Source organism: Drechmeria coniospora, chromosome 02, assembly GCF_001625195.1.
Source record: "Drechmeria coniospora strain ARSEF 6962 chromosome 02, whole genome shotgun sequence".
Classification (NCBI taxonomy): domain Eukaryota; kingdom Fungi; phylum Ascomycota; class Sordariomycetes; order Hypocreales; family Ophiocordycipitaceae; genus Drechmeria; species Drechmeria coniospora.
Genome location: NC_054390.1, coordinates 9199217 through 9210941, shown reverse-complemented (window position 1 = coordinate 9210941; position 11725 = coordinate 9199217). Strand labels below are relative to the sequence as shown.

Sequence of the window (11725 nt, the reverse complement as noted above, 5' to 3'; positions counted from 1 at the left end):
CCACCGAAAGACGAAATCCTTGACAAGCATAGGCATGTTTCATAAACGTTATCAGTAGTGCTCAGTCCCCCCGTGGCGACAGATGCTGGACTGCAGTGAACAAGACCACCGCCGCCTCCGTCCGATGCACTTGGTACAATAACGTAATGGCGAATCGAGGATACGTCCGAGGCTACGCGCACTAGATAACAAGGAGTAGCACGGGGGGGAATACAGCGGCCAACTCCAGCAGGATACTACAAGCAGCAGTGCGGCATTATCAGTTGATTTGATGATTTCGAATCCGTTACTGGCTGCCTTATTTCTATTGCAACGGGGGTCCTACTAGCAATTTGGAATTATGAGAGCACAATACGGATAGAAGTACAAGTAAGCATCATATTGAGCAAGTAAGTAGTGTTGTGTATTTTTATTATAATTTATGAAATCTATTTTATTTTATCGGTAGAATTGCCCTTATTTGCTGTTGCGCTGATAGCATTTATCGGGGAGCTGACAGTGAGGCTCCAAACTGCCCTTAAAGCAGTCGCCCGGGCGCGAACATTCTCCATCCTGGCTCGGACAGGCATATTGAGATTGATACCTGTTGCAAGCTCTCTCGTACTTGCACCACCTTAGCGATTGTGTTGGCTGAAATATCCCTATCTGGAAAAACCCCGGTGTCTTGTAATCTATATCGTATAGATTTCCATTGCAGTCGAGTTGATCCGAATTTCGTGCCGCCGCTCCAAAGACGGGGCATCCAACCGGGACCTGGCATTCAGGCCCTGTATTGTTATTAACGCAATAAGGCGGCAGCCTGCAAGGATAGATCTGACCAGGGCACATATTTTCGGGCTGCCAGCGATCGCAAGCTCTCTCATGCTTGCACCAAGCCTCTAGCTGTCTCGGAAAACTAGAACTCCATCTCGATCCAAAAATAAAGCTATCTTCATAAGGGTTTCCCGAACAGTTAGGTTCGCTTAAGTTTGCTGCAATCCCAAGAGCAGGCGAAATAATCGATAGTAGGGGTACTGCCCTCATTATAATTGGCTAAGTTGTACCAACAATAAATACCTTTTCTTGGCGAGAAGAGACGCAAATAAATTCGAGGGAGAATGACTGTGCCTGCCTTCCTTGGTACTGTCGACAGGAAATATTACATTTTATATAGAATCCGCCTAGAGAAACACATGACGAATGTCCGAGCTTGAATGCAAGCACTCCGTACGGAGTACTTGTTCAAGTATTAATACACGCCAATACACTGGCCTGGTTGGGGGTTTTATTATAGTACCGTAATACTAATACTTACAGTGTCCTTAAGTACGGAGCACTCTGTGCGAGTAATAATTCAATGTCATAATCGTATGTGAACTCCGTACTCGTAGCGCCAAAATCACCGTACGGAGTAACTACGGCGTACTTGCGCCTAGTATGGAGTATTCTAGACGAAATCCTTGACAAGCACAGGCATGTTTCATAAACGATATCAGTAATAATAGTACCGAGTCCCCCCGGGGCGACAGATGCTGGACTCCAGTAAACAAGACTACCGCCGCCTCCGTCCGATGCACATTTTGGCACCACGGCGCAATGGCGGGCAAATGGCCATCTTCAGCAAGACGCTACAGGCAGCGTCGCCGTACAAGTATACTGGCAGTTGAATTGTTGACTTCGAATCCATCACTGCCTCTCTGCTGTAGCAACGAGGCCCTACTAGCAATACTTGGTTCATCAAGCAGGCACAATGCGGACAGAAGTGCTGAGTACAAGTAAATACCATGCTGTAGGTAGTTTGTATTCCTCTTATGATAAAATCCAGTTCATCGCATTTGTAAAGTGCCCTTATTTGCCACTGCGGTGATAGCAGTGAGCGGGGAGCCGACATTCAGGCTCCATGTCGCCCTTTAAGCAGTTTTCGTTGCGCGAACATTCGCGAACCTCGCTCGGACAGGCATGACTAGATTGATACCTATTGCAAGCTCTCTCGTACCTACACCACCTTAGCGATTGGTTAGGCTCGAATATCCCTCTCTGGAAAAACCCCGGTCTCTTGTAATCAATATCGTACGGATTTCCATTGCAGTCGAGTTGATCCGAATTTCCTGCCGCTCCAAAGACAGGGCATCCAACCGGGACCTGGCATTCAGGCCCTGTATTGTCATTGACACAATAAGGCGGCAGCCTGCAAGAATAGATCTGACCAGGGCACATTTTTTCGGGCTGCCATCGACCGCAAGCGCTCTCGTACTTGCACCAAGCCTCTGGCTGCCTCTGCATACTATTAAACCACTTCCAATCGGAAACAAAGTCATCGTCATGGGGGTTTCCGGTACAGTCAAGTTCGTTTGAGCTTGCTGCAACTCCAAGGGCTGGCGAAATGATCGATAATAGGAGTACTGCCCTCATTATGATTGAAAAAGCGGTGCCAACAATATATGGCTTTTGTGTTCAACGAGAGGAAGAGATGCAAATGTATTCAAGGGAGACGGACTATTGAGAGGAAATGTCACCTTTTATATGGAATCCCCAAGGTTGAGTGCAAGAACGGAGCGGTTGTGTACAGTACAGTAAGGATTAATGTACAACTACGTACTTGGACTTGAGTGCTCGTACCCACATACAGTAGTTGTATTACTACTTATAGTATTAATTATTATACTGGCATGACGCGGGTTTCTACAATAGCACGGAGCATCTACGGAGTACGTAATACGGCCAATACCCCTAGGATGAACGGAGTACTGTAGATGTTGTACTCCGTACAAGCACATGTGCTTACTTACAGCACTTACTCGCGCAGTTGCGGGTATACTTACTTTCGAGTATTTGAGTACGTCTATGGAGTAATACTCGGGAAAGCTTGTGGCTGTACATGTGCTAGTAGTAGGAGGCTGTAAGTCTTACTTTGGCAATACACGCAAGGAACTTGCAACATGGGTAAGTACATGTACAGTACGTTTGGCACCACAAGTACGGAGTTTACGTACGATTATGACAATGAATTATTGCCAAGCAAGTGCTCGCACGCACAGTAGATACTCGATTACTTGAGCGCAACGGCCGAAAGTCGAAATCCTTGACAAAGGCTCCGGACAGTACTTACTGTACATGTAATGCTTGGTACTGGTATTCCGACATCGACGCGCCTGGCCGGATTACTTGTGCAAGTCATCCAGGAACGGCTACAAATACAAGGGCACTCTCGTGCCGGTGCAATAAATGGGCATGTACGCCCACAGTACAGTAGTCTGGCCATGACGGACAAGATCAGCAAGCATGGTGGTGATGCTCGAGGACGGTTGCTTCGCACACCAGAAGGGTGGGGGGGAATTCGGTTCGTAAACAGGTTGGTTATCATTACTCCGCAATCAATACTGCTTCATCACTTGTGCAGCAAGTACAGTAAATACATGGACATACTTGCGGAGCACATCAAGTATGTATGAATATCTACCAATTACGGAGTATGATGCAACAGAGGCAAAGGCAGAATCAATCCATTGGTGTTCTTCTTGATGATGTTGTTGCCAACCACTAGGTGTCCTCTGTGCCTGCTTAAATAAGCGCAGACGTGGACACCGTTACGTAACCAACTACCCGGACTTTAACCCCGTTTCAGGCCCGTTGACGCGTCGGCGCGACAGAGCTCTTGCAGCCAATATGCTGCACGTATAGAGCACGGTAATACAGCAACAGTACTTTTGGACAAGCACAATCCGGATAGCAGTGCCATGCCGTCCATGGTTTGTGTTGTACTTGCCTTTCCTCATGGCAGCATCCAGCTGATTGCATCAGCAGCCATGCCCTTGTTTGCCAGTGTGGTGGAGGCAGTCAGAGGGCACCGACATTGATGCTCTCCACTGGTTGGCGCGAACAACAGGCCATCAGGGTCGGACAGGCAAAAGGATTTCAGGCCCTGTATTGTCATTGACACAACACAGTAAGGCGGCAGCCTGCAACGATAGGTCCGACCTGGGCACGTTGCTTCGGACTGCCATCGATCGCAAGCTCTCCCGTGCTTGCACCAAGTCTCCGGCTGCCTCGGCGTAGTGCACGACGGTAGACTGTACTCGGTGCTGTGCTGAAGGGTAGTAGGTAATGGTCAGGTCACTGGCATTCGGCCGGGCCTAGGACGGGCAGAAGGTTCGTACCGCCTAACGGCTGTGGGTATCAGTACCAGCACGGCCGACAAGACGTACGGCAATACGGAGTACAGAGGCACAACCAACGTGAAGGTGTGCCTGGACAACTCGCCTCGCACTGCGGACGCGTACATGCTGCGCACAACGCATGTGCTGGCCTGCTTGACGCTGGTGCGACTTTGGCAGCCTCCCGCGACGGTGGGTGAAATGCAAGTGGGTGAAATGCAGGTGGGTGAAATGCAGCCGTGCCTGAAGGCGAGCTTCTGCACATGCTTGGAAGCGTACGCTCCACTGCAAGTACAGTGCATGCATGAGCTGTCGGTGTGGGCGCATGTACATGTACCTGGACGCTGTTACCGAGTGCTCCGCACGCACGGGCAGATGGATGCGTGGGCACACTGCCGCTGCCGTGTCCGTACTTACAGTTGCTACAGCAGGCCCTCGCCGCAAGGAGCGACGCATAGCCTCACCATCGTCCGTATGCTCGCATGCGCTTTTCTGTGCGGCACACGTACTGTGCATACGTTGGCGTAGGCTCGTCGTGGCTACTTTGTGCCGTGCTTGCTGTGCTGCACACACCACACGGATGGATTGACAAGGTCGAAAGGAGAGGAAGCAGTCCTTTGGCCCGCCTCTCTTCTCCTCCGCTCTGGCACTCCTAGGCTTCCTGCTTCGAAGCAGCGAGCGTCCATGCTGGCGGCTCTTCTTCCCTGGCGCGGGGTGGACCAGAGGCCGCTTGCGGGGTCGCCTGCGGCTTCCTCTTGTCGTCGACCGTTCGTTCGTACCTGCATTACTCTTGTTCCTCGCACCTGCATTACTCTTGTTCCTCGCACCTGCATTACTCTTGTTCCTCGCACCTGCATTACTCTTGTTCCTCGCACCTGCTCTGCGTTTCCACGACAGCGGCAGCCGCATTCGTGGCGTTGCTGGCATGTGACTCGATCCTTCCGTAAGCAGTTGGCGAGAGGGACCTTGCCGCTGCCGCCATCGTGCTCCGTTCGGCCGAGAGCGATCCAAAACGTCAGCCACAAGCTGCCTTCCTGCCGCCATCCATCGATCCGTACTAGCTCCGTCCCGACGCTTTCCTTGGTATTTAAGTAGTCGCGGGAAGCCGCTCCCCATATTGGCCGACGGCAGGTACGCGGTTGTCGACAAGCAAGTCTCAGGTCCCGCCCCTGCACGTCACTCTTCACCCCCGTACGCACCCACCGACGCACACAAACAACACAAACGCCCACAAACGCCCACAAACGCCCGCAAGCACACACAAACACACACAAGCACACACAAGCACACACATACACACGCATACACACGCATACACATGCATACATACCTCCCAGAGTGATTGATTGCACGCTCCGGTACGAGACAGCTGCTGCAAATCTACCGTGCGGATATCCCACGCCACAGGGTACGACCCGGCCGCCGACAAGGCAAGCGAGGGACCAAAGGCAGGCAAGCAAGCCAGGACACCGACGGACCAGCCGACGAAGCGACGCGATGGCGGCCATGGAGCTCATCGTCGTCGTCCTCAACCACACCAACGAGGAGCTCAGCCTTGACGCTCAATCCCCGCAGCTCGAGCAGGGCGAGTGGATGACGGACTCGGCCGAGTCGCAACCGCCCCAGGAGATCAGGGCTGGGGAGAGCGGAATGTGGCGCTGCAAGGCCCGGCACGTGGGCGCGGGCATCGCCGGCTCTGCCCAGTACCGCATCGTCGGTTACGGTGCCAACGACCTCGTCACGCTCAACTGGGACGTGCCCGTCGTCGGCGCCAACAAGTTTGAGCACTCGTCCGAGACGGCCGAGTTTGGCGTCGAGGTCCTCGGCGGCAGCGGACGACAGGCCGTCGCCGTCTTCGTCTTCGGTGAGCGACGCCCGCCCTCCCCATCTGCTTGCTCCGTCGACCCCCTCGCTTCTTCCACTTGCCCCGGCGCCGAAGCGAAATGGCCCGTACGCTGACGTGCTCGAGCAGCGCCCGCGAAGCCGGCCAAGGACTAGTTCCCTCCAAGCTCTCCGTCCTCCCTCCCACCTGCACACGCACTAGCCGCCGGAGCGAACCTTGTCACGGCAGGAATTTGTTTGGCCGCACCGGCAAACGACGTCGACGTTTCGTGCTCCGACGACCACCTGTGGTGCACCTACCCACCCACCTCGTTAGCCATCACCACCCACCTTACTTTCACGTTGCCATGATGCGACCGAGCCGCAGCTTTTGTTCGCACAGTGTCCATGTGCGCTCCGTTCATGGAGTGTAGCTCCCGACGGCGCCATCGTCGATAACCTGTTCCCGACAGAGTCTGCTCCTCGCCCAACCTACTTTCCGCCGATGCACCCACCCTACCTCGCGTACCTGCCTCGACCTGCCTCCCATAATTCGGAGGCCATCGTGTACGCTCGCTCGGGAGAATGCAAAGTACAGGCCGACGGGAACTACATGCGATGCGGTTGGTAGGTGTAAACTCTAGACATGGGCTGCACCAGAGCATACCTGCACAGGTATGTGATGTGTGTGCAGGCTAATTAAACAACAATTCATTCATCAACCCAAGGCGCCACCGCCTTCCCCCCCTTTCCCAGCTTGCTTGTGTCTCGCTTGTCTCCGTCTCGAAACGGGTAACGGTGACGGCTGGCTCGCCCGCCTACCGTCGATGACCCCCTTTCCTCCCATCCGTCCATTTATTCATGCTCCATCCATTTTTTTCACGCATCATCCACCGATACCGACGAGAGCGAGCCGTTCCGTTCCCAGTTCCCATCAACATCCATGGTCCGCAGCACCTCATCATGTTGGCTCCGCGACCGATGATCCTCTTGGCGGCGTTGCTGCCCTCGCTGGCCCGTATGTGACGTCATCCCCCCCTCCAGCCTTCCTGTCTCGTCTACCTTGCTGCGTCCGAAATCGGAGAGGCGCGGGGAAAGAACGAAGGAGAGAGCGAGAGCGAGAGCGAGGGAGCATCAACTTTCGTGGGGCCTGAGTCGGCTGACAATTGAATCAATCTCGTCCCCGACCACAGTCCTCGTCCCAGTGCAAGCACATGTCGTCGAGCAGCGAGCGGACAATGACGACGATAGCGCGGCCGCCAGCTACGCCCCGTCCTCGGTCGCTTGTCCGTCGCCCGTGCCGACGATCCGGCATGCGACGAACCTCTCGGCCGAGGAGACGGCGTGGTTGCCCGTCCGCGACCGGAACATCGTCTCGGCCCTCAAGACCCTCCTCGGCCGCGTCAACATCGGCGACATCGACGTCAACGCCTACATCGACAACATCGTCAAGGATGTCGACGCCGACGTCGCCGAAGCCTCGCTCCCCCGCATCGGCATCGCCGTCTCGGGCGGCGGCTACCGGGCCTTGATGAACGGCGCCGGTGCCCTCGCCGCCTTTGACGACCGCACAACCCACTCGTCCGGCCAGGGCCAGCTCGCCGGCCTCCTCCAGGCATCGACCTACCTCAGCGGCCTCTCCGGTGGCAGCTGGCTCGTCGGAAGCCTTTTCGTCCAAAACTTCACCACGGTCCAGTCCATCGTCTCCTCGACGAGCGGCTTCCTCAGCACCCTCTGGCAGTTTGGTGACTCCATCCTCGAAGGTTCGCCTCCTCCCCTCTCCCACGGCTCCCGCCGCCCTGCCTGCCCTCTGCTCACCTCGTTCGCTCGCTCGCTAGGCCCGAAAGGTCTGCGGACGGGACAATACTACCGGGCCCTGCGCGACAGCGTCCAGGCCAAGACGGACGCGGGCTTCAACACGACCATCACCGACTACTGGGGCAGGGCCTTGTCCTACCAGCTCGTCAATCCCACCGATGGAGGGCCTGGTGCGTCGTCCGATCCCCACCCCATCACCCGAGGCTGACCGAGCATGACGTCGCCTCCAGCCTTCACCTTCTCCTCCATCGCCAACTCGTCCGACTTTTCCCAGGCCCAGACGCCGATGCCCCTCATCGTCGCCATCGAGCGCGCGCCGGGGCAGCTGCAGATAGCGCCCAACTCGACCATCTTCGAGTTCAACCCGTGGGAGATGGGCTCCTACGACACGGGCGCCTCCTTCTTCGCGCCCCTGCAGTACGTCGGCTCCAACTTTAGCGACGGCGTCGTCGGCGGCGGCGGCAAGAAGTGCGTCACGGGCGTCGACAACGCCGGCTTCGTCATGGGCACCAGCTCCTCCCTCTTCAACCAGGCCTTCCTCCAGCTCGGCAAGGTCTCGGCCGGGCCCGACTTCCTGCTCAACGCCTTGAACGAAAGTCTCGGCAACATCGGCGAGGAGAACCGGGACATTGCGAGCTGGCCCAATCCATTCTACAAGCTCAGCGCTGGCAGCAACATCAACGCCAACGCCTCCCTCCTCACCCTCGTCGACGGCGGCGAGGCCCTGGAGAACATCCCGCTGCATCCGCTCACCCTCAAGGCGAGACGCGTCGACGTCATCTTCGCCATCGACGGCTCCGCCGACACCAACACGTCGTGGCCGAACGGGACCGCCCTCGTGGCCACGTACGCCCGATCCAACGGCAACGACCCGCCCGCCAACAACACCCTCTTCCCGCCCGTGCCCGACCAGAACACGTTTGTCAATCTCGGCCTCAACCGGCGTCCGACCTTCTTCGGCTGCGACAACTCCTCGACGCCCCTCGTCGTCTACATCCCCAACACACCCTACACCTTCCTCTCCAACGTCTCGACCTTTGACCTCTCCTACACCGACACGGAGCGGGACCAGATCGTGCAGAACGGGTACAACGTCGCGACCATGGCCAACGCCACGGTCGACGCCAACTGGCCCGCCTGCGTCGGATGCGCCATCTTGGCCCGCAGCTTCGGCCGTACGAAGACCAAGGTTCCGGCCAAGTGCGTCGACTGCTTTTCGAGGTACTGTTGGAACGGCACGACGAACTCGACGCAGCCGACCCTGTACGAGCCGCAGCTCGTCGTCACGAGCGGGTCCGCGAGACGGGTGCAGGCCGTCGCCGCCGCCGCCTTGATGCTTTCTACCTTTGCCATGCTGTTCCTTGGGCTCGCATGAGACGACAGGTGGTGACGCGCATGCCGGAGTCGCGTCAGGAACGACGAACTGCGCACGATCCTGTCCATGGACGTCGGATCCTGTGTCCGAGGCGGCGGCGGCCCTTTTTCTCTTTTGTTTTTTTGCAACGCAAAACGAGGCGCAACGGAACGAGGCACAACGGAGTCACGTCACGTCTCGGCAAGTCAGATGCCGTGGTACTCGTTGGCTTGGCAAACGTTTCTTTCTTCTTCTTCCTCCCCACGTGCAGCACCTGGAACGGAGGAACATGTACACTTTCCTACGCACTGTCCGATACTGAGAAGAAAGAAGGCATCATCAGATCGGCGTATATACCAATTGACGGACCAGCATTTGAAGTTCCTCTCGGGCCCGACGGGCAACCATCTCCTCGTCCGTTTGACGAGGCACGGCGTGGACGTGTGAAGCGTACGTGACACGGTAGATTAATCCCAAGGGGCCATGTGTAGTCGATTAATCCCAAGGGGCCATGTATAGTCTAGCGTGCATGATACATGACGGACCGGATGACGGGCGGACGACCGACGGGCGGACCCTGCCACTGCCTCGTGGTATGGTTATTAGGCCGATGCTCCTTCACTGGCCGCCCTTTCGACGAGCCTGATGATCCTTGATTGCCTTTTCGACGAGCCTTCTGGCCATGGAGTCGGCCTTGGACTGGATGTTGCTCACGTATCGGCGCACTTCATCCTTCCCCACGTCCACCGCATCGTCAGCCATGGCACCGTTGTCGACGAGTTCCCGAAGAACTGCATTTTGCAACACCTTGGCGCCACCATCCAAAACGGCCTTCTCCGCGATGGGGACGACGGCGGCGAAGATGCTGTTGGAAAATTCCCGATAGTCTTGGCCGCGCGCCGCATAACATTCAAACTCGTCGGCGTAGTCCATGAGGCTGTAGTGGTAGTGGCAATACTCTTCCGATCCGGAGTCGAGCTCGAGCACCAGAGGATCGGACGAGTTGGTTCCCGGAGTCTTCCACTGCCAATAAGGCGTATCTCGAGAGGCCAAACAATCAGCGCGCTGCGCCGCCGGCACCGTCTTCCTGCATACCCCCTCCGATCCCTGGCATATTTCACTTGCCTCGGAGCAGGACTGGGGGTAGAACCATGGGCTGAGCTTCGCAGGCTTCGTGCTTCTTTTCTTCAAGCATTCCTCCACCGACATGTCTCCTCTGTTCGAGTCGTCCTCGCACCAGGCCATGGTTCCCCTGCACTCCTCGGAAGCGAGGTCACCATCGCAGTGGGGGGAGAATATGGCGGAGAAGGGCACGCGCCCTCGTGCGGCTATGCAGTCGTCCTTGTCGTCGTTGTACTGTCTCCATGCATCCTGCAGCCTGGGCGTAACTCTGATGGGGACGCTGCTCATCATGTCGTTGAACAGTTGCATATTCTTGCCCCCCAAACCGGCGGCAGCCTGCACCATGGCATTCCTGTCGCAGAGCTCGGTCGTTCCCAGGCATGCCTCCGCCGTAGCGTTCTCGCATTTGGCGGCATCTGGATCGAACCAAGAGGGTGCCGATGAACTCGGCAGTCGTTGATTGAGACAAGCCTGCACCGACCCGTACGACTCGGCCTTCAACTCGCACCATTCGGCCGTGCCCTTGCACGGCTCCGAGATTTTCTGGGCGCATCGTTGCGAATTCGGTTGCAGCCAGGGCCCCTTTGTCCGGAAGCGAAAGCAGGTGTGCCTGGTGGTAGCGTTCGTGATGGCACCGCAGACTTCGTCGGTTCCCAAGCAATTTTCGCTCGCACCTACGCAAGCGCCACGGGGCGGTGACCACTGCTTGTATATCCTCGGACGCGGGCCATGGTCACGAAAGCAATCGTCCTGGCTCGCGTACACGACCTTGTGGAGCTGCTGGTTGTCGTAATATCTCCCGCAGGCGAGGTCCGTTCCGGTACAAACGGTGTTGAAGCCGGAGCAGATGTTGGCTCCGAGCTGAAACTTTCTTTTCTGCTTCGACCGATGGCCATGGTCAGCATTTTCCTCGTCAGCGAGTTGGATGGACGATTCCTCACCCCCGCCGACGCGGCGTCGGTTGCGCCGAGAAGGACGGTCGAGACGATCCAGGCGGAGCGAAGATGTGAGACGTGCATCTTGTCGGGATGCCGGGGGGGGGGGGGGCGAGGAGGTCGGCGAACGACGGGCGAGAGAAGTGAAGGCAAAAAGGAGCACCAGCTTCCGGCCGGCGCAGGTCCCTTGATTTATTTATTGATTTATTTATTTGTTCATCTACCACGGCGGCGATGGGGACCAGCAAGCACCGCACAGGTTGGTGCGAGCACTTGCATGGGCTTCCCCACGCTGCAAACTTGCAGGGTACGACAAGTACGTGCGAGTAAGTATTAATTGCAATCACTGCAAGTACGTGCGAGTAAGTAATAACTGCAATCACTGCAAGTACAGTGCATGTACACGTACCGTCTCTCCGGGTTTGCTTCATCATCGATATCCATGAACAGGGACATGCGTCGTTTGTTGACGCGCGACGAAGGGTTAGCACGATGATAGTATTATTTGTTATAATTGACGGTACACTTGCATGTGCCTGTAC

At 56.4% G+C, this 11725-nt stretch overlaps 3 protein-coding genes across 3 annotated transcripts; 2 read left to right on the top strand and 1 right to left on the bottom strand.

Annotated features, from left to right (window-relative positions):
• Positions 1–5630: 5630 nt before the first annotated feature.
• DCS_05649 (uncharacterized protein) lies at positions 5631–6092 on the top strand (the record flags this gene model as incomplete). Its single annotated transcript, XM_040802951.1, has 1 exon — positions 5631–6092. The coding sequence occupies one exon, from the start codon at positions 5631–5633 to the stop codon at positions 6090–6092; it is 462 nt and encodes a 153-aa protein (XP_040657984.1).
• An 825-nt stretch (positions 6093–6917) lies between these two features.
• DCS_05648 (lysophospholipase Plb1) lies at positions 6918–9147 on the top strand (the record flags this gene model as incomplete). The annotated part of the gene is made up of 3 exons (XM_040802950.1): positions 6918–6972; positions 7148–7942; positions 8003–9147. 3 exons carry the CDS (start codon positions 6918–6920, stop codon positions 9145–9147), a joined length of 1995 nt encoding a protein of 664 aa, XP_040657983.1.
• A 597-nt stretch (positions 9148–9744) lies between these two features.
• Positions 9745–11267, bottom strand: DCS_05647 (uncharacterized protein; the record flags this gene model as incomplete). The annotated part of the gene is made up of 2 exons (XM_040802949.1): positions 9745–11124; positions 11190–11267. The coding sequence occupies 2 exons, from the start codon at positions 11265–11267 to the stop codon at positions 9745–9747; spliced, it is 1458 nt and encodes a 485-aa protein (XP_040657982.1).
• Positions 11268–11725: the final 458 nt, after the last annotated feature.